This window comes from Entelurus aequoreus, linkage group LG06 (genome assembly GCF_033978785.1).
Source record: "Entelurus aequoreus isolate RoL-2023_Sb linkage group LG06, RoL_Eaeq_v1.1, whole genome shotgun sequence".
In the NCBI taxonomy this organism is placed as follows: Eukaryota; Metazoa; Chordata; class Actinopteri; order Syngnathiformes; family Syngnathidae; genus Entelurus; species Entelurus aequoreus.
Genome location: NC_084736.1, coordinates 32,494,421 through 32,518,090, shown reverse-complemented (window position 1 = coordinate 32,518,090; position 23,670 = coordinate 32,494,421). Strand labels below are relative to the sequence as shown.

The window sequence follows — 23,670 nt, the reverse complement described above, 5'->3', positions numbered from 1 at the left end:
CAAGTAAAAAGTGAATGTTCTTGCCGCAGATGCTGGTCAATTTCTTTAGGGCATTACGGCAAATGATGAGGGCGGTCGCGGCACGTGCCACGGTTAAATTCGAGCCCTGACTATAGCTATATAGCACAGTAAAACCTCAACTTACGAGTTTAATCGGTTCCACGATCGAGCTTGTAACCCAAAACATTCTTATCTCAAATCAGCCACGCCCTTAGAAATGAACTCAAATCTATTTAATCCGAGCTTGGCCTTCCCAAAACACCACAATTTTACCATGTACCATGCCTTTTTCAAATAAAAAACAACTTTTAGAAGAGCATAAACTACCAACAACTACAGTAGCTTTATGTAACCATGTAATAATAATGTTCAGTTTTACTTTCAAAGCAACAATATTTTTGTGTAATTATTTTGGAGATGTATTTCTTTCATAAACTGACTGAGGGTTTTCAAGAAGCTAAGCTGCTAACGACACAGAGCAGGAAGTATTACCTGCTGGCCTTGACGTTCTGAAGATGGGCGTCCAGATCATTGAGCAGATTGACTTTCTTGCAGCACTGGGAACAGTAAATGTCCAGCAGCTCGCTTGTGTACAGTTGGCGCTGAGGTGTGTGTCCACCACTGCAGGCACAAAATGGTGAAGGATTCAGACTTGGGAGCGTGTCCTAGTAATGGTGTAGTTTATTCACAACTATACCAAAACAATGTGCAAAGCAGTACATGACATCTTTATACACTCTTCAAAAGTATAAATCAGGGGGTCCAAACTTTTACACTGAGGGCCGCACACGGAAAAATGTTCAAACCTGATACAATATATACTTTTTTTTAACCTTCAGGACTCCCCTCAATTTTGGTGTCGGGGACCCAGAAGGGTCTCCGGTCATAAAAATGTATATGTACATATATATGTATATTTATGAAAAATAAATATATATATATATATATATATATATATATATATATATATATATATATATATATATATATATATATATATATATATATATATATATATATATATATATATATATATATATATATATATATATATATATATATATATATATATATATGTAGATATGCATATTTTATATGTATGTATGTATGTAAAATAAGTTAATTATGTTTTGAGGTTTTTTCATTCACGCTCAAATCTCTAGATCAACTTTAGGTCTACTGTCGATATCAAGTACTTTTATACCCTGGTATTTGTGACAAAAACACAAAATATGCAATATTTTCCCCAAAAATATTTTTTTAAGTTTTAAACAGGTTAATAATTCATAACATCAATTTTAATTTATTGCTATTATTTGAGCAATGAGTTTTAAACAAAGCAATACTAAAACTCTTGGAGATCCAAAGTGTTAAAAAAAGTCATGCATTTTTTTTCAACACTTAACTCTCTCGATCAACTAGATTAACAGTTTTTATTATTATTTGGATGTTGTTTTATGCCCTTTTTTGTTAGAGAACACAGTTTTTATGGCAAACACACAAAATATGCTATTTTTTCTCAAAAAATAATTCAAAGTGGAATATTTGATGTGAAGTAATGTATGTCAATAATTCATAACAACATTGATTTTAATTTGTTGTTATTATCGGAGCAATGACCGTTTAAAAAACAAATTCCAACTTGAATTCTCAGGAATCCGAAAGAGACCCAATCATAAAAGTGTTTAAAATAAATCAACATTATTATTATTATTATTTTTACTTTCAACCCCTAAATCTCTAGATCATCTTCATATCTATTCATCGATTATGAGTTTATATATTTTTTGTTTGTTTGTTTATTGTATGTTTTGTCATAGAATACTTTGTTTTTTTATGGCAAACACACAAAATTTGCTATATTTTCTCAAAAAATAATTTTTTGTTTAATATTTGATGTGAAGTAATTTTAAACAGGTTAATAATTCATAACATCGACTTTAATTTGTTGCTATTATTTGACCAATGAGTTTTAAACTAAAACAATACTAAAACTCTAGGAGATCTAAAAAGGGAGCCACTCATCAAAGTGTTCAAACTAAGTCATACATTTTTTTCCAACGCTTAAATTTGTAGATAGACTCGATTAACAGTTTTTATTATTATTTTGATGTTGTTTTATGCCCTTTTTTGTTAGAGAACACAGTTTTTTATGGCAAACACACAAAATATGCATTATTTTCCTCCAAAAATAATTCAAAGTGGAATATTTGATGTGAAGAAATTTTAAACAGGTTAATTATTCATAACATCGATATTATTTGAGCAATGAGTTTTAAACAAAACAATACTAAAACTCTTGGAGAGCCAAAGTGTTAAAATAAGTCATACATTTTTTTATCAAAGCTTAACTCTCTAGATCAAATCGATTAACAGTTTTTATTATTATTTTGATGTTGTTTTATGTACATTTTTGTTAGAGAACACAGTTTTTTATGGCAAACACACAAAATATGTTATATTTTGTCAAAAAATAATTCAAAGTGGAATATTAGATGTGAAGCAATGTATGTCAATAATTCATAACAACATTGATTTTAACTTGTTGTTATTGGAGCAATGACCGTTTAAAAAACAAATTCCAACTTGAATTCTCAGGAATACAAAAGAGACCCAATCATAAAAGTATTTAAAATAAATCAACATTATTATTATTATTTTTACTTTTAACCCCTGACTCTCTAGATCAGGGTTCTCAGACACGCGGCCCGCGGGCCAATTGCGGCCCGCGAGACGTTATTTTGCAGCCCACACCTTAATATGAAAATTTAATGTTAGTGCGGCCCACGAGTTGTATATGAATGGCGCTTGACAGCGTCATACTTGCCAACCCTCCCGATTTTTCCGGGAGACTCCCGAATTTCAGGGCAACCATTCTCTCGAATGTCTGCCGATTTTCACCCAAACAACAATATTAAGGGCGTGCCGTGATGGCACTGCCTTTAGCGCCCTCTACAACCTGTACAAACACCGTGCCAGCCCAGTCACATGTTGTATTTGGCTTCTGTACACACACGTAAGTGACTGCAAGACATACTTGATCAACAGCCACACAGGTCACATTGAGGGTAGCCGTATAAACAAGTTTAACACTGTTACAAATATGCGCCACACTGTGAACCCACACCAAACAAGAATGACAAACACATTTCGGGAGAACATCCGCACCGTAACACAACATAAACACAACAGAACAAATACCCAGGACACCTTGCAGCCCTAACTCTTCCGGGCTACAATATACCCCCCCGTGCATTGGTTGAGGTGGGCGGGGTTTGGTGGTAGCGGGGGTGTATATTGTAGCCCGGAAGAGTTAGGGCTGCAAGGTGTCCTGGGTATTTGTTCTGTTGTGTTTATGTTGTCTTATGGTGCGGATGTTCTCCCGAAATGTGTTTGTCATTCTTGTTTGGTGTGGGTTCACAGTGTGGCGCATATTTGTAACAGTGATAAAGTTGTTTATACGTCCACCCTCAGTGTGACCTGTATGTCTGTTGATCAAGTATGTCTTGCAGTCACTTACGTGTGTCTGCAGAACCCTCATACATCATGTGACTGGGCCGGCACGCTGTTTGTATGGTGAAAATGCGGACGCGACCACAGGTTGTAGAGGACGTTAAAGGCAGTGCTTTAACGGCACACCCTTAATATTGTTGTCCGGGTGAAAATAGGGACAAATTCGGGAGAATGGTTGCCCCGGGAGATTGTCGGGAGGGGCACTGAAATTCGGGAGTCTCCCGGAAAAGGGCGGGATAGCCATTCAAAGAAGGTGAATTCATTAAAAAGTGCATGTTACATTTTTTTAGGAAATCTTTTCTTGCGGCCCAGCCTCACCCAGTTTCTGCATCCAGTGGCCCCCAGGTAAATTGAGTTTGAGACCCCTGCTCTAGATAATCTTCATATCTATTTATCAATTATGAGTTTTTATATATATTTTTTGTTGGTTTTGTTTTGTCATAGAAAAACTTCCTTCTTTTTTTTTATGGCAAACACTCAAAATTTGCTATATTTTCTCAAAAATTAATTTAAAGTGTAATATTTGATGTGAAGTAATTTTAAACAGGTTAATAATTCATAACATTGATTTTAATTAATTGCTATTATTTGAGCAATGAGTTTTAAACAAAACGATACTAAAACTCTTGGAGATCCAAAGTGTTAATACTAAGTCATACATTTTTTTACAACGCTTAACTCTCCAGATCAACTCGATTAACAGTTTTTATTATTATTTTGATGTTGTTTTATGCACTTTTTTGTTATAGAACACACAGTTTTTTATGGCAAAAACACAAAATATCCATTATTTTCCTCCAAAAATAATTCAAAGTGGAATATTAGATATGAAGGAACATATGTCAATAATTCATAACAACATTGATTTTAATTTGTTATTATTGGAGCAATGACCGTTTAAACAACAAAGTCCCACTTGAATTCTCAGGAATCCAAAAGAGACCCAATCATAAAAGTGTTAAAAATAAATCTACATTATTATTATTTGTACTTTTAACCCCTAAATCTGTAGATCATCTTCATAACTATTCATCGACTATGACTTTTTATATATATATTTTTTTGTTTATTGTATGTTTTGTTATAGAAAACTTAAGTTTTTTATGGCAAACACACAAAATTTGCTATATTTTTTCAAAAAATAATTCAAAGTGGAATATTTGATGTGAAGTAATTTTAAACAGGTTAATAATTCATAACATCGATTCATTGCTATTATTTGAGCAATGAGTTTTAAACAAAATAATACTAAAACTCTTGGAGATCCAAAAGGGAGCCACTCATCAAAGTGTTAAAACTAAGTCATACATTTTTTTTCAAAAGTTAAATCTCGATTAACAGTTTATAGCATTATTTTTATGTTGTTTTATGCCCTTTTTTGTTAGAAAACACATCGTATTTTTTATGGCAAACACACAAAATATGCATTATTTTCCTCCAAAAAAAATTCAAAGTGGAATATTTGATGTGAATTAATGTATGTCAATAATTCATAACATTGATTTTAATTTGTTGTTATTATTGGAGCAATGACCAATTGAAAATCTAATTCCCACTTGAATTCTCAGGAATCCAAAAGAGACTCAATCATTAAAGTGTTTAAAATAAATCAACATTATTATTATTTTCACTTTTAACCCCTAAATCTCTAGATCATCTTCATATCTATTCATCAATTATGAGTTTATATATATATATACTGTATATATATGTTTTGTTTGTTTATTGTATGTTTTGTCATAGAAAACTTTTTTTTTATGGCAAACACAAAATTTGCTGTATATTCTCAAAAAACAATTCAAAGTGGAATACTTGATGTGAAATAATTGGAGCCTTGAACTCATAACAACTGATTTTGATTCATTATTACTTTTTTTTTTTTTTTTTTAGCAATGACCGTTTTAAAGAAAAAATCCGCCTTGCAATGTTGTCAACATTGCAACGTTTTCTCTTAACTTGAATAACCACATTACTTTATGAGATATTGAATTGTGTACATTAAAAGAGGCTCTGTTCTCTTAGACAGATCCATCGATACTCAAAGCAATATGACGAGTGAATTTGCGTGACGTCAAAAAAACCAAACGCGATGCACCCAACGTACGTTTTTTTTTCTTAATCATTAAAAAAAACATTACAACTTTTACAAATTAAAACTGAAGAGGGTAAACATATTCATCCATCCATTAAGCGTGATATGACATTTTCATATTTGGTCTCCAAGTCCCAAACCTTGGTGGGTGGGAGGATCCCGAAGGAGCTTGGCTGTCCTGGTCAGGTGTCGGGCTGCTTGGAGTGTACTCTACGTCGTCTCCTTCCCCGTAGTCTTCAAACTGCTCCTCACTGGAGATGCAACATTTCCCTTGTTTTAACGTAGGTAACGTCAACAAAGAAGCTCAGCATGATTGCTGGAACATCACTTCCTGAACTGTAGTAATAGTATGTAACATGTGAAAGAGATATTTCATTGTGTTTATTTCTGGAACTGACCACTTCTGCCATGCCGGCTCCAGAATGTCTGCCATGTTGTCATTTTCACTGCACTTTTCCATTTCACACACCTCATTTCCACCACCTTCTTCATCATGACCACTGTGTTCTAGGGAAGGCTGTGCGCAAAAAAAGGAAATGAAGGAAAAGGCATTTATAAAATTGAACATTGTGGGAGCCAAACGACTACTGTCAATGAGACTAACTTTGTAAGATTTCAAAAAACATGTTACTGTTGTAGCGCCCCAGATCAGTCAACTACGGGTAAAAGGTTTTTGTATGCTAGCATTAAGGTTGTCCCAATACTGGTACCGGTACCAAAATGTATTTCGATACTTTTCAATACTAAAAAATGTCATTATTGGCTTTATTTTAACAAAAAATCTCAGGATACATTAAAGGCCTACTGAAACCCACTACTACCGACCACGCAGTCTGATAGTTTATATATCAATGATGAAATCTTAACATTGCAACATATGCCAATACGGCCGGGTTAACTTATAAAGTGCAATTTTAAATTTCCCGCTAAACTTCCGGTTGAAAACGTCTATGTATGATGACGTATGCGCGTGACGTCAATCGTTGAAACGGAAGTATTCGGACTCCATTGAATCCAATACAAAAAGCTCTGTTTTCATCTCAAAATTCCACAGTATTCTGGACATTTGTGTTGGTGAATCTTTTGCAATTTGTTCATTGAACAATGAAGACTGCAAAGAAGAAAGTTGTAGGTGGGATCGGTGTATTAGCGGCTGGCTCCAGCAACACAAGCAGGAGGACTTTGACTTGGATAGCAGACGCGCTATCCGACCCTAGCCGCCGACCGCATCTGTGATCGGGTGAAGTCCTTCGTCGCTCCGTCGATCGCTGGAACGCAGGTGAGCACGGGTGTTGATGAGCAGATGAGGGCTGGCTGGCGTAGGTGGATAGCTAATGTTTTTAGCATAGCTCTGTGAGGTCCCGTTGCTAAGTTAGCTTCAATTTAAGCTTTGCCAGGCTGGAAAGCATTAACCGTGTATTTACAGGTCCAAGGTTTAATAGTATTGTTGATTTTCTGTCTATCCTTCCAGTCAGGGGCTTATTTATTTTGTTTCTATATGCAGTTAAGCCCGATGCTATCAGGTTAGCTCCGTAGCTAAAGTGTTTCGCCGATGTATTGTCGTGGAGATAAAAGTCACTGTGAATGTCCATTTCGCGTTCTCGACTCTCATTTTCAAGAGGATATAGTATCCGAGGTGGTTTAAAATACAAATCCGTGATCCACAACAGAAAAAGGAGAGAGTGGTGGAATCCAATGAGCCAGCTTGTACCTAAGTTACGGTCAGAGCGAAAAAAGATGCGTCCTGCACTGCACTCTAGTCCTTCACTCTTACGTTCCTCATCCACGAATCTTTCATCCTGGCTCAAATTCAGGCCCGGCCCTAACCAATCTGGCGCCCTAGGCAAGATTTTAGGTGGCGCCCCCCCACATCGGCAGTGAAGTGTATATACTCACAAGAAACCGAATAGCTTTGTCTTTGACCTTTTTTTTTACTTAAAGAAAGCAAATTAACAATCAGAATAGTTAACAAGATAAAAAAAAATATATGGATAAATAAATGAATACAAAAAATGAATATATGAAATACAATATTTTTTACATACATAAACACAAAACAAAACGTGTCAACAAGTTGCATAAAATAAATTAAAAATACAATATAAATAAGGCACTGCACAAAACAAGATATCAAACCAGTATGACTTTAACAACTATATTACAAAAAAAAGGGGATCCTACAGAGTTCTCTATTTGTGCTTTTTAATATTGCATTAACTAGAATGACTTACAAATTACTGTACACCAGGGAGTACTGTAATTACCTAACGTTACATTATTATTTTCCATAACAATTTAGCCCCCTCCACAATATTAACCCGACGTTAAAACAGAACTAGCTATTTATTGATTAGCAATTGCCGAATCATGTAACATTAGCTTAATGCTAAAAATACAGGTTACTATCACATTCTGTAACAGACAAATAATTTCATGTAGGCTAACGTTACCTACCTGCTACCTCTGTCTTTTTCTCGTTTCTCCCCTTCTTTTCTCCCCTGGGCACCTGACAGTTTTGGCCGTTTTGACATCTTGTGTTGATTTTTTTTATGTGGTGACGTCCAAAAAGAGTCATGATACGGGAAGGGAGGGGGCGCACCGTGCCGGGGGAGGGGGGGCGTAATGTTGTAACAAATAATATTTCTATTAAATAGGCTTTACTTTGCATTTTAATTAACGTGGGATTATTTTATGTATTTAGAAATAATAGTACCAACTTTTTTTTTTCTTTCTTTTTTTTTTTTCCTCCAACATTTGTGGCACTGGCGTGGCGCCCCCTGATGGACGGCGCCCTTAGCATTTGCCTATACGGCCTATGCCACGGGCCGGCCCTGCTCAAATTAATGGGGTAATCGTCGCTTTCTCGGTCCGAATCGCTCTCGCTGCATTGAAAACACAATGGGGAAATGTGAGGAGCCCTTCAACCTGTGACGTCACGATACTTCCGGTACAGGCAAGGCTTTTTTTATCAGCGACCAAAAGTTGCGATCTTTTATCGTCGATGTTCTCTACAAAATCCTTTCAGCAAAAATATGGCAATATCGCGAAATGATCAAGTATGACACATAGAATGGATCTGCTATCCCCGTTTGAATAAAAAAAAATTCATTTCAGTAGGCCTTTAAACATATGTTTATTATTGCAATTTAGTCCTTAAATAAAATAGTGAACATACTAGACAACTTGTCTTTTAGTAGTAAGTAAACAAACAAAGGCTCCTAATTAGTCTGCTGACGTATGCAGTAACATATGGTGTCATTTATCATTCTATTATATTGTCAACATTACGAGGGACGAGCTGTAAACAATATATTAATAATCTACTTTTTAGTTTACTGTTAATATCTGGTTATTTTCTGTTTTAACATGTTCTATCTACACTTCTGTTCAAATGTAATAATCACTTATTCTTCTGTTGTTTAATACTTTACATTAGTTTTTGGATGATACCACAAATTTAGGTATCGATCCGATACCAAGTAGTTACAGGATCCTACTTTGGTCATATTCAAAGTCCTCATGTGTCCGGGTACGTATTTCATGAGTTTATAAACATAATATACATTTTTTTAAAAAGGAAAAAAGATTTTGTGACGATAAAAAATATCGATGTTATTATAGTAAGTATCGACTAGATATGCTCTTGTACTTGGTATCATTACAGTGGATGTCAGGTGTAGATCCACCCATGGCATTTGTTTTACATTCAGGAACGGCGTCATTAGCGGTGACGGCGGTGAGCTACGGTGTGTAGTGAAGCATGTTTAGCTATTCCTCGTCCTCCAGTGATACTTGTAAAAAACGTACTTTATTTGTCACCATGGAGGCGAGGATTACTGATTTAATAGTAGCTAAAACACTGCCGACTGTGGATGGATGTTAGCTGCTAGCTAGCTAGCCATGTCTTAAAGCACCTCTTCCTGAAGGTGTTTTCAGTGTTATAACTTCACCTTTATCTTTAGTTTTTAGGCAAAAATGCGTCCGTTCTCCCTTTTCTGTCTACACACTGTGTCCTGTTTGTAAGTACTCCGTATGTGTGCGCTGCCGAACATGCTCCTCTGCTCGTAAAACCAGCAGTGTCCATAACGTGAAGACGCGCCGTCATGCCTGTTAAAATAATAAAATAAAATAAAATATGGGGAGCCGGTACTTTTCAAACAGAGTGTAGTACCGTTTTTTGATTTCATTAGTACCATGATACTATATGAGTACTGGTATACAACCCTCGCTAGCATGTATGCTACGTTGGAGGTTCATTTTTTTATTTATTGCAAAAGCTTTTTTTTGGACACTGAATTTATGTAACTGAACTTTTTGCGTTTGAATTTTGTGAACTGATTTGTTTTACATGAACTTATGCGGGAAACTGGATTGAATAAAAATGTGTGGGCAAAATGTATGTGTTTGAAAATTCAGTTTGTTGAAGTACAACATTTTAAAAATCAGTGTGAAAATATTAAGTACAGAAATATTGTTTGTTTCAAAACTCAAGACTCACTTCCGGCGATTTAAGACTGAAACCGCCTCATTGGCTGGTTCTGAGACAGAATCGATTGCTTCAGTCTTAAAATGATAATACAATCTGTATTCTCATCTTGAGGGTAACCGAGTCCGATATCAGGACTTTACCTGGCTCGGGTAAGAAACTGTCCCGTCAGAACTGCTTGCTGAGACGTCAGCCTGCGAGGACTCAAAACCATCTTTAATATCTCTTCGTAACCTACCAGGACAAACGGAGGACAATAAAAAGTAAGATGGGCTGGAATTGTTCAGAATGGACGTGTTCATTTTACTGAAGTATGTTGTGATTAAAACTTCTGATGTGACGGAATAAATCTGTCTTGTTGTCTTTAGGTCATCTCATTGTTCAAGTCACACTTTCACTAGTTTTGTATGTGTGTGTATATATATATATATATAATATATATATATATATTATATATATATATATATATATATATATATATATATATAATATATATATATATATATATATATATATATATATGTATATATATATATATATATATACATGTATATATATATATATATATATTTATGCATATATAAATTAGGGCTGGGCGATATATCGATATACTCGATATATCGCGGGTTTGTCTATATATCGTGATATTCGAGTATACGTTCTCACGCAGTTGCTTTTTAAACTGCATGCCTTTCTCACTCTTTCCTGTCTCTCCTTCTCACAGAGACTTAAAACAAGCGCACCTTCTTACATACGTCACATACTGTCCACGTGAGCAACGTCAAACGCTCCCGCGTAGCAGACAGGGAAGCGGACATGGTAACGTTAGCTGTGATCCTAACAGCTAACGGTGTGGTTTGAGTGGTAATACGAGAGAAAGAAGGTGCAAAATCTGGTAACAAATTGAGGAATAATTAATTCCCAAGAAAAAATAGCATGGGATCCATCGTCTGACTGGTGGTTTGGCTTCAAGCGGGAATATGTCTTTACATGTCAACATCTCCGTTCGGTGCCACACCAACTAAATGCCGAAGCAACTATTTCCACATCAACACCGTAGGACATATACTATTTGATATGCAGCTCATTTTTATGTGACACTTATTGAAATATCTTGTGTGACATCATGCACAAAAGTGCGCTTTATTTGTTTTAAACTATTGTAGTGGCGTTCTGTACAAAAAGTGCACTTTAATTTAGTGTTGTTTTGAAATGTCATCTTAGTGACATCATTCACTAAAGTGCACTTATAGCTTTTTTTTAAATGTCTCTGACAATCTTGCACTTTCTGTTTTGGAAATGACATGAATGTTTGTGCCGCTGCTTAATAACTTTAATAAATACAGTTTTGCTAAATTGACTTAGTTGTGATTTCCCTCTCTGCATGAAAAATTTAAATTAGCATACGTATATTAATGCAGTATGAACAAGAATGTTTTAATGTAGACACATAGAATCCTCATACTGCTGTGATTATATGCATCAAGTGTTCATTCAAGGCTAAGGCAAAATATCGAGATATATATCGTGTATCGCGATTTGGCCTAAAAATATCTAGATATTAAAAAAAGGCCATATCGCCCAGCCCTAATATATATACACATATTATTGTGTCACTTTTTAACATGTATTTTGTACTTCAGCTGCACTCAAAGGGTGTACTTTCTGCAGTTTGGATAACAACTCATTTTACTGAGATAAAGTTTATTAATGTTCATCCAACGATTCCAGCAAAGTTCAGTCAGTTATGTACTTACCTTTGATGGCGAACACACCACGACAAAAGTCTTTGAAATGAAGCTTCCCGTGAGTGTAAGGATTCAGGAAGCCGATGAAGGTCTTCACCTGCAAGACAAACCTCACAAATTACAAGCTTTTCTTTGGTAACGTAATTAAATGTTCTCTGTTACGAATGCAACATTTTTTTTATAGTACTGACTGCGTGGGTTTGGTAACTCACCCCACACAAAACTCTGTTAAAAAAGTCCTAATCGTTACATGTTTTTTATCGTTCGATTATCCATTGTACAGTTTTCTTCTTGAGTAATTCAAGATTAAAGTTATCAGGGAGAGACGTCACCAACCCCCGACATGCTACATGTCTCAACCCTTGGTGCCGTTTTTGAAGTATGTCATGTTATTTGTATGATAAAACATGCAAGTTGTGTTAACTTTATAATAAAAGCCTGCATGTTATGGTGACTGTATAATAAAAACATGCATGAAATTATACTTACATAATACAAATTTGCATGTATGGTCGCTGTCTAATAAAAATATGCATGCAATTTCAGTTGTATAACAAAACCTGCATATTATGTTAACTGTATAACAAAAACATGCATTAAATGATACATATGTAATAAAACCCTGCATGTTATGTTAACTGTATAACAAAATAATGCATGAAATGATAATTGTATAATAAAAACATGCAAGTTATGTTAATTAGTAAAAAAGCATGCATGCTATGGTCATTGTATAATAAAAATATGCATGCAATTTTATTTCTACAACAAAACATGCATGTTATGTTAATTGTATATTAAAATCATGCTTGAATTTTTCATTTAAAACATGCATGTGTGATTGTGTTAAAATCATGCATGAAATGTCCATTTAAAACATGCATGTGTGATTGTTAAAATCATGCATGAAATGTCGATTTAAAACATGCATGTGTGATTAATTGTTAAAAACATGCATGAAATGTCATTTTAAAACATGCATGTGTGATTAATTATGTTAAAATCATGCTTGAAATGTCCATTTAAAACATGCATATGTGATTAACTGTGTTAAAAACATGTTTGTGTGATTGTGTTAAAAACATGCATGAAATGTCCATTTTAAAACATGCATGGATGATTGTGTTAAAACTTGCATGTGTGATTGTGTTAAAATCATGCATGAAATTTCCATTTAAAACATGTATGTGTGATTGTGTTCAAATCATGCATGAAATGTCAATTTAAAACATGCATGTGTGATTAATTGTGTTAAAATCATGCTTGAAATGTCCATTTAAAACATGCATGTGTGGTTAATTGTGGTAAAAATACACATGAAATTGTTATCATACATGCATTTTATGTTAATTGAGTAATAAAACATGCATGTTACGGTCAATGCATGTTACGGTCAATGTATACTAAAAACATGCATGAAATGTCAATTATACAATGCATAATATGTTAATTGTATATTTAAAACATGTATAAAATGTCAATTATACAATAAATATATGCATTTGTGGTTAATTGTATAACAAAAGCATGCATTAAATGTCGGCTATACAATAAAAGCATGCATGTTATGTTAATATTGTATTAAAAATTGTAAATAGGTTATACTTGTACAGCGCTTTTCTACCTTCAAGGTATTTAAAGCCCTTTGACACTATTTCCACATTCACACACACATTCACACACTGATGCGGGAGCTGCCATGCAAGACCCTAACCACGACCCATACAAATATATTAATGAAATGTCAATTACACAATAAAAACATCCATCCATTTTAATTTCAATTATACAATAAAAACATGCACATAATGTTAATTGTATATCAAACATGCGTAAAATGTCAATTATACATAAAACATGGATAAAATGTCAATTATACAATAAAGACATGTGTGTTATGTTAATTGTAGAGCTGAAACGATTCCTCGAGTAACTCGAGTAATTCGATCACAAAATATATTCGAGGAATTTTTGCTGCCTCGAGGCGTCAAGTTTTTTTTACGGCATTTTGCGTCATAGATCATACGTCCCCTGCACTGCACAACACCGCTCTTTTAAAACGCTTAAGTTTAGAAAAGTTTTTCGCCGACATAACTTGCAATGGCGGACGCCACAGAAAGCAGTGGACAAGAGCCATAGCAAAACGAGGGAATGAAGAAGGTGTGGGAACACTTCACATTTTATTGTGAAGTGTTCCCACACCTTCTTGGAAGGAAAACGCAGTAGTATGAAAACATTGCAAAGTGGAGCTCGCATACCACAATAGCACAAGTTCGATGCTGTAGCAGCTGTCGAGAAAGCATCCGATTTGAGGGCCGTCCGAAGGTGAGGTAAGTCATCTATTGTCAAATGTAAACGCAAAAGTTGTTAGTAAAATAAATGTAATCCATTATGATAACCGGGATATGTTCTCTCACTCCCGCAAAGTCATCAAATGCCGCCAAAAGGTGTTGAAAACTAACAACGCTATCTGAGCTGTCGTATTCAATTAGCCTTTCATTAGTAACCAGTAGTCGTGCAAAGTTATTCGGGTTATTCAAGTCATGCAACCACATGCTACTTGCATAGCTTGCACTTGCAGCCACTATTTTCTCTGTAGAATTTAAGAGTGTCAAGTCATTGTTCACAGTGGTAGGACTTGTGTGCCAAGTTCCTGTCAGCCATATTGGTTCTGAATATGAAGTTGCACATTTCAAATGCAGTATTAAATGCACTACCTAATCCACTTTTTATGTTTGATATAATGAAAACCGTTCTTGTTTTATTTTTGATACTAAAAATATATTTTTATTTTAACTTTCTCAGGGAATATTCATTTTGAACTAATTTTATATACTGTATGTGTTTTCATCTCAAATATGTTATGATGGCAAAATTAACATTAAATTACCATTTTGCATGCAATGAATGCAATGAACTGTATTGCATTCTTTACATTTTAAACTGTTGTTATCATTATTAAGTGGTTTGTCTTTTTATATTGTTTATGTATTGTTGGCAGGTTGAAAACAGCCCAGCGGATTTGCGTGGAGAAACCAACGTTTAAACGGCACCGTATAATAATCATTAAACCCGCACGAGAGACAAGAACTTTGTTTATGCGGTCACACCACACAGCACATAGGGCTGTGAGAGCTTTTTGTTTTTATTAACACAATCAACCACAGACGCATTTCAGCTGTGCGTGTCAGCCTTCAATAGTGTGTGTGTGACAATCATTGGTACTTAAACTTTTTAATGAAAACAAGCATTTAGGAAATAAAAGACAATTAAGCCAAACGCAATAATTGAGGGCACAGCTTAACATGTATAATTGAACCTTAATTAAGGAAAAATATGATTTATTCGATTAATCGATTAATCGATCGGGATATTCAATAGAATACTCGATTATTAAAATAATCGATAGCTGCAGCTCTAGTTAATTGTATATTAAAAATATGCAAATTATGTCAATTGCATACTAAAAACATGCGTACAATGTCAATTATACAATAAAACATGCACATTATGTTAATTGTATAATAAAACATGCGGACAATGTCAATCATACAATAAAACATGCACATTATGTTAATTGTAAATTAAAAACATGCACATTATCTTAATTGTATAATAAAACCATGCGTACAATGTCAATTATACAATAAAACATGCACATTGTTATTTGTATAAAAAACATGCATACTATGTCAATTATACAATAAAACATGCACATTATGTTAATTATATATTAAAAACATGCGTATAATGTCAATTATACAATAAAACATGCACATTATGTAAATTGTATAATAAAAAACATGCGTACAATGTCAATTATACAATAAAAACAAACATCCACATTGTTAATTGTATTATAAAAACATGTGTACAATGTCTATTATACAATAAAAACATACATGTGTGGTTAATAGAAGACTCTAACTTGTCAATAAGTGTGATGTTTGAAAATATATCCCAGCTTGAAGTCAGCTGGGATAGGCTCCAGCTCATATGTGACCATAATGACGGGTATAGAAAATGATGGAAAATATTGATCTCATAACACCAACACTAACTCGATATATCTCCCTGGTATCGATATTTGGAGGGCGTGGCGCCCACCTCTAACTAGGGTTGGGTGATATATCGAATATACTCAATATATTGCGGTTTTGTCTCTGTGCGATGTAGAAAATTACTATTTCGTTAGTATTCGAGTATACGTTCTCACGCAGTTGCTTTTAGCTGCGGGCATTACACTACAGGCTTTTCTCACTCTTTTTTGTCTCTCCTTCTCACAGAGAGATAAAACAAGCGCACCTTGGTACATACATCACATACTGTCGCACGTGCAACGTCATACGCCCTCGCGGAGCAGAGAGGTAGCGGCATGGGTAACGTTAGCTGTGGCAGGTGGTGCAAGCAGAGCGGTGCGAGTGGTAATACGAGAGAGAGAAGGTGCGAATCTGGTAACAAATGGAGGAAGAAGAATTAATTCCCAAGAAAAACAGCACGGGGTCTATCGTCTGGCGGTGGTTTGGCTTCAAGCGGGAAGATGTTGAACAGACAACCGTAATATGTCAAGTATGCGGAAAAAGCGTTGCTACAAAAAGTAGCAGCACTACTAATTTGTAGCATCATTTGAAAAGTCACCCGTGAGAGAATAAGGAGTACTTGAAATTCCACATGTCAACATCTCCGGCCGGTGCCACACCAACGAAATGCCGGAGCAACCAGCACTGACCAAATTGGGCCTGGCGTCTTCCAATTCCAGATTTAAAAAAATTGTCAAAACCAGAAGGAGATAACGTCCGCAGTAACCTACCACATAGCAAAGGACATACACGATTGTATTTCCTATTATGCAGCTGATTTTTATTTTACAGTTTTTGAAATATCTTGTGTGTCATCATGCACAAAAGTGCACTTTATTTGTTTTAAAATATTGCAGTGGCGTTCTGTACAAAAAGTGCACTTTAATTTAGTGTTGTTTTGTGATGTCGATCATGCACAAAAGTGCACTTATAGCTTGTTTTAAAATGTCTCTGACAATCTTGCACTTTCTGTTTTGGAATTTACATGAATGTTTGTGCCACTGCTTAATAACTGTTTAATAAATACAGTTTTGGTAAATTGACTTAGTTGTGATTTCCCTCTCTCCATGAAAGTTGAAAATGAGCATATATCAATGCAGTATAAAGAAGAATGTTTTAATGTAGACACATAGAATCATCATACTGCTGTGATTATATGCATCAAGTGTTCATTCAATTAAGGCTAAGGCAAAATATCGAGATATATATCGTGTATCGTGACATGGCCTAAACATATCGAGATATTAATAAAAGGCCATATCGCCCAGCCCTACCTCTAACAATAACCTGTTTTAGACACCAACATAACCGTACGAAGAGAAATAAAATATATTTTTATATACAGCGACACCAAAAGGGGAAAAGCGGTAGAAATGGATGGATATATTTCTACACCCAATCAATAGACGTACGTATTGTAATATTCCAGGAATGTAGGATCATACAACTTCTTTGTTTGTCTTGTCTTTACGGCACACGACGCGATACAAACACACAACAAACCCCGATGTGGGTCTCCACTCTTTTCCCCGGCTTTTCGAAGGCTTTACTTCCTATAATCAACGTCACTTCCCTATCTCTCCCCGGAAGTCCCGCCCCCCCAAGCCAAAGTCATTGGCTAACTTCCCGTAGTCAGCCACCACAGTATAGACATGTTTTTTTTTTCCATTTCATACTTCATATGATAAATCCCACGCTTCACCATTTTTGCGCTTGTTTAATTGTACATGCATTACGGCTATTGTGCTGCTGTCGTGATGACGTAATTTTACATGAATACACTTAAGGTTCATCACAACATAACATGCATCAAACACACAATATATGGTGTGGAAAAAGGGACAAGCGGTAGAGAATGGATGGACGGATGGCTTTTTTAATCTCCTCACGATGAAGACGATTATAAAGCATATCCCCCCAGGATGAAGACGATTATAAAGCATACCTCCCCACGATAAAGATGATCATAATATCTCCCACGATGAAGACGATTATAAAGCTTATTTCCCCGCGATGAAGACGATTATAAAGCATACCTCCCCACGATTAAGAAGATTATAAAGCTTATTTCCCCGCAATGAAGACGATTATAAAGTTTTTTTCTCCGTGATGAAGACGATTATAAAGCATACCTCCCCACGATGAGGACTGTTATAAAGCATATTTCCCCGTGATGAAGACGATTATAAAGCATACCTCCCCACGATGAGGACTGTTATAAAGCATATTTCCCCGCGATGAAGACGATTATAAAGCATATTTCCCCGCGATGAAGACGATTATAGAGCATTTCTCACCTCCTCTTCTTGTCCAAACTGATGAGCAAAATGCAGCAAATGAGTGACTTGAATAAATCCGTCGTCATCGTCGTCACAGACATCAAAAACCTCCTTCAGCTTCCTCAGGAAAATAAGCATCACTTCCTGGTCGCGGACAAGATGACCCTCCATTGTTTGATTTGGGGTGTTTGTTCATTTTTAAAGAAGAGCAGCAGCAGGACGTTCATCTTGTTTGGGCGCTAAATGTTGCAAAATGGCGACAATTTATGATTATTAATGATGTTGGGTCCTCAGCCCATATTAAATAACATTAGGGTCGTTTGCCACTTGCAACGTTTTGTGAAAACAAGTCTCTTAAACGTTCAAAATGCCGTTAAATTATTTAAAAAATACAATTCAAAAATAAAAAATAATCTATTTTTCGTGATCACCAAAAATAGAAGAGCAACATTTACAGCTTGAAATGTGTGAAATATTGCGTTAGTTCTGCTTTTACATAATGCCCTTGTGTTATATGTGTGTTTACTGAGTTTTTAATGATTTTATGTTTTTAATTTGAATTATTACTTTTAGGATTATTTCTTTTTTGGTTTTGCCTACGAAATGTGCTCAATAAATAAACTTGTCTTGCCACGATGTGTCTAAGTATTAAGTTATGTACAATCATTTTGATTGTTTTTACAAAATGTTCTCTTGAAACAAATGAAAAGCCAGGTCTTATTATCATTAATTATTGTCTAAATTCATTCATTTACAGTATTTTTTTTTTTTACTGTATTATCCTTTTTGACTGCTTTCAAATAGTCCTTTGATTTTTCCTTCTTCGGCATAAACATATATTGATGCATTTGTTATATACAGTTATTGATAATGAATACATATCATATATATATATATATATATATATATATATATATATAATGTTGTTTGTCTATCTGTGTTGGCCCAGCGATGAGGTGGCGACTTGTCCAGGCTGTACCCCGCCTTCCGCCCGGCCCGAATTCAGCTGAGATAGGCTCCAGCACCCCCCGCGACCCCAAAAAGGACAAGCGGTAGAAAATGGATGGATGGATGGATTGATACATACAGGACTGTCTCAGAAAATTAGAATATTGTGAAAGTCCTTTATTTTCTGTAATGCAACTAAAAACATGAAAATGTCATACATTCTGGATTCATTACACATCAACTGAAATATTGCAAGAATTTTATAGTTTTAATATTGATGATTATGGCATACACCTTAAGAAAACTCAAATATCCCATCTCAAAAAATTAGAATATTTCCTCAGACCAAGTAAAAAATAAAGATTTATAACAGCAAAACAAAATCAAACATCTGAAAATGTCAATTAATGCACTCAGTGCTTGGTTGGGAATCCTTTTACACGGATTACTGCATCATTGCGGCGTAGCATTGAGGCAATCAGCCTGCGGCATTGCTGAGGTGTTATGGATGCCCAGGATGCTTCAATAGCGGCCTTTAGCTCAGTTGCATTATTGGGTCTGGTGTCTTTCAGCTTCTTCTTCACAATACCCCACAAATTCTCTATGGGGTTCAGGTCAGGGGAGTTGGCAGGCCAATCGAGGACAGTAATGTATATAAACTGGTGGTTTTGGCACTGTGGGCAGGTGCCAGATCCTGCTGAAAAATGAAATCATCATCTCCATATATTTTTTCAACAGTTGGAAGCATGTAGTGCTCTAAAATCTCTTGGTACACAGCTGCATTGACTCTGGACTTGATGGAACACAGTGGACCAACACCAGCAACTGACATGGCTCCTCAAACCATTGCTGACTGTGGGAACTTCACGCTGGATTTCAAGCAACTTGGATTTTGCTTCTCTCCAGCCTTCCTCCAGACTCTAGCGCCTTGACTTCCAAATGAAATACAAAACTTGCTTTCGTCTGAAAACAGGACTCTGGACCACTCTGCAACTGTCCAGTGCTTCTTTTCCATAGCCCAAGTCAGACGCTTCTTCCGTTGTCTTGAGTTCAGGAGTGGCTTGACCATGCGAATACGGCTACATGCTTTCATCTGTTGAAAAGCTCTAAGGAGATGATGATTTCATTTTCCAGCATGATCCAGCAGTGCCAAAACCACCAGTAACTGGTGTACTGACCATGTCATTACTGTCCTCGATTGGCCTGCCAACTCCCCTGACCTGAACCCCATAGAGAATTTGTGGGGTATTGTGAAGAAGCTGAAAGACACCAGACCCAATAATGCAAATGAGCTAAAGGCCGCTATTGAAGCATCCTGGGCATCCATAACACCTCAGCAATGCCACAGGCTGATTGCCTCCATGCCACGCCGCATTGGTGCAGTAATCCGTGCAGAAGGATTCCCAACCAAGTACTGAGTGCACTAATTGACATTTTCAAATGTTTGATTTTGTTTTGCCGTTATAAATCTTTATCTTTTACTTGGTCTGAGGAAATATTCTAATTTTTTGAGATGGGATTTTTTAGTTTTCTTAAAGGCCTACTGAAATGAATTTTTGTTGTATTTCAACGGGGATAGCAGATCCATTCTATGTGTCATACTTGATCATTTCGCGATATTGCCATATTTTTGCTGAAAGGATTTAGTAGAGAACATCGACGATAAAGTTCGCAACTTTTGGTCGCTGATTAAAAAAAAGCCTTGCCTGTACCGGAAGTAGCGTGACGTCATAGGTTGAAAGGCTCCTCACATTTCCCCATTGTTTTCAATGCAGCGAGAGCGATTCGGACCGAAAAAGCGACGATTACCCCATTGATTTGAGCGAGGATGAAAGATTCGTGGATGAGGAACGTGAGAGTGAAGGACTAGAGTGCAGTGCAGGACGTATCTTTTTTCGCTCTGACCGTAACTTAGGTACAAGGATTCATTGGATTCCACACTTTCTCCTTTTTCTATTGTGGATCACGGATTTGTATTTTAAACCACCTCGGATACTATATCCTTCTGAAAATGAGAGTCGAGAATGCGAAATGGACATTCACAGTGACTTTTATCTCCATGACAATACATCGGCAAAGCTCTTTAGCTACGTAGCTAACGTGATAGCATCGGGCTTAAATGCAGATAGAAACAAAATAAATAAACCCCTGACTGGAAGGATAGACAGAAAATCAACAATACTATTAAACCATGGACATGTGACTACACGGTTAATGCTTTCCAGCCTGGCGAAGCTTAACAATGCTGTTGCTAACGACGCCATTGAAGCTAACTTAGCAACAGGACCTCACAGAGCTATGCTAAAAACATTAGCTATCCACCTACGCCAGCCCTCATCTGCTCATCAACAACCGTGCTCACCTGCGTTCCAGCGATCGACGGAGCGACGAAGGACTTCACCCGATCATAGATGCGGTCGGCGGCCCGGAGAGGGAGGAAGTCAAGGTGAGGTCGGCCGCTAGCGCGTCTGCTATCCAACTCAGAGTCCTCCTGGTTGTGTTGCTGCAGCCAGCCACTAATACACCAATCCCACCTACAACTTTCTTCTTTGCAGTCTTCATTGTTCATTAAACAAATTGCAAAAGATTCACCAACACAGATGTCCAGAATACTGTGGAATTTTGAGATGAAAACAGAGCTTTTTGTATTGGATTCAATGGGGTCTGAATACTTCCGTTTCAACGATTGACGTCACGCGCATACGTCATCATACATAGACGTTTTCAACCGGAAGTTTAGCGGGAAATTTAAAATTGCACTTTATAAGTTAACCCGGCCGTATTGGCATGTGTTGCAACGTTAAGATTTCATCATTGATATATAAACTATCAGACTGCATTGTCGGTGGTAGTGGGTTTCAGCAGGCCTTTAAGCTGTATGCCATAATCAGCAATATTAAAATAATAAAAGGCTAGCAATATTTCAGTTGATGTGTAATGAATCCAGAATGTATGACATTTTCATGTTTTTAGTTGCATTACAGAAAATAAAGGACTTTATCACAATATTATAATTTTCTGAGACAGTCCTGTATATACGCACATACATACACACACACACATATAAAAACATATATACGTATTAAGTTTGGTTCTTTTATGAATTTATTATGGGTCTACTGAAGGCAGCACGGTGGCACAGGGGTTAGTGCATGTGACTCACAATAAGAAGGTCCTGAGTAGTCCTGAGTTCAATCCTGGGCTCAGGATCTTTCTGTGTGGCGTTTGCATGTTCTCCCCGTGACTGCGTGGGTTCCCTCCGGGTACTCCGGATTCCTCCCACCTCCAAAGACATGCACCTGGGGATAGGTTGATTGGCAACACTAAATTGGCCCTAGTGTGTGAATGTGAGTGTGAATATTGTCTGTCTATCTGTGTTGGCCCTGCGATGAGGTGGCGACTTGTCCAGGGTGTACCCCGCCTTACGCCCGAATGCAGCTGAGATAGGCTCCAGCACCCCCGCGACCCCAAAAGGGACAAGCGGTAGAAAATGGATGGATGGATGGGTCTACTGAAAATGTGACCAAGTCTGCTGGGTCAAAAGTATACATACAGCAATGTTAATATTTGGTTACATGTTCCTTAGCAAGTTTCACTGCAATAAGGCGCTTTTGGTTGCCATCCACAAGCTTCTGGCAAGCTTCCGCTTGAATTTTTGACCACTCCTCTTGACAAAATTGGCGCAGTTCAGCTAAATTTGTTGGTTTTCTGACATGGACTTGTTTCTTCAGCATTGTCCACATGTTCTCAATGGGGTTTAAGTCAGGACTTTGGGAATTCTAGCCTGATTTAGCCATTCCTTTACCACTTGTGACGTGTGGTCATTGTCCTGTTGGAACACTCAACTGCGCCCAAGACCCAACCTCCGGGCTGATGATTTTAGGTTGTCCTGAAGAATTTGGAGGTAATCCTCCTTTTTCTTTGTCCCATTTGCTCTATGTAAAGCACCAGTTTCATTGGCAGCAAAACAGGCCCAGAGCATAATACTACCACCACCATGCTTGACGGTAGGATGGTGTTCCTGGGATTAAAGGCCTCACCTTTTCTCCTCCAAACATATTGCTGGGTATTGTGGCCAAACAGCTCAATTTTTGTTTCATCCGACCACAGAACTTTCCTCCAGAAAGTCTTATCTTTGTCCATGTGATGTCAGATTAAACAAAAATTGAGCTGTTTGGCCACAATACAATTATACACGGACAAAGGGTGATTATTGTCCCGGAGTTCTTCCATCATGGTTGTTCACTACTTATTTTCCTCAATCAAAGACAAATTCAACTTTAATCTTGAGGTGTTGCTTTTTTTTATGGATTTGTTGTTATTTTGTCCCTCTTTATTAAAATAAAAACTATGAACTATTCATGTATTTACTGTATATAATTACAATATTAACATTGGATCAAGTTTAAGCTTTTATGTAACCTGTGTATAGTGGAAAAAAATCATAAATAAATGTAAAAAATATGCACCCAGTTGTTCCTAAATTGAGATTGTATACTCATTATCATAATTCATTCAAAACCAT

The 23,670-nt window shown here is 36.3% G+C and overlaps 1 protein-coding gene across 3 annotated transcripts in view; it reads right to left on the bottom strand.

Moving 5' to 3' along the window:
• rab11fip4a (RAB11 family interacting protein 4 (class II) a) overlaps positions 1–18,429 on the bottom strand; it is a 49,685-nt gene extending 31,256 nt beyond the window's left edge. Inside the window, exons 1-6 of one of the 3 annotated variants that reach the window (XM_062050549.1) lie at positions 18,216–18,429; positions 11,849–11,936; positions 10,235–10,325; positions 6,004–6,122; positions 5,746–5,856; positions 493–621 (exon numbers count right to left, since the gene is read on the bottom strand). In XM_062050549.1, the coding sequence (XP_061906533.1) occupies positions 493–621; positions 5,746–5,856; positions 6,004–6,065 (302 nt within the window). In that variant the 5' untranslated portion in view covers positions 6,066–6,122; positions 10,235–10,325; positions 11,849–11,936; positions 18,216–18,429. Of the gene's footprint in view, positions 1–492; positions 622–5,745; positions 5,857–6,003; positions 6,123–10,234; positions 10,326–11,848; positions 11,937–17,421; positions 17,435–18,215 lie in introns of those variants that run through there. The other 2 variants (XM_062050551.1, XM_062050550.1) reach the window with 2 other exon arrangements.
• Positions 18,430–23,670: the final 5,241 nt, after the last annotated feature.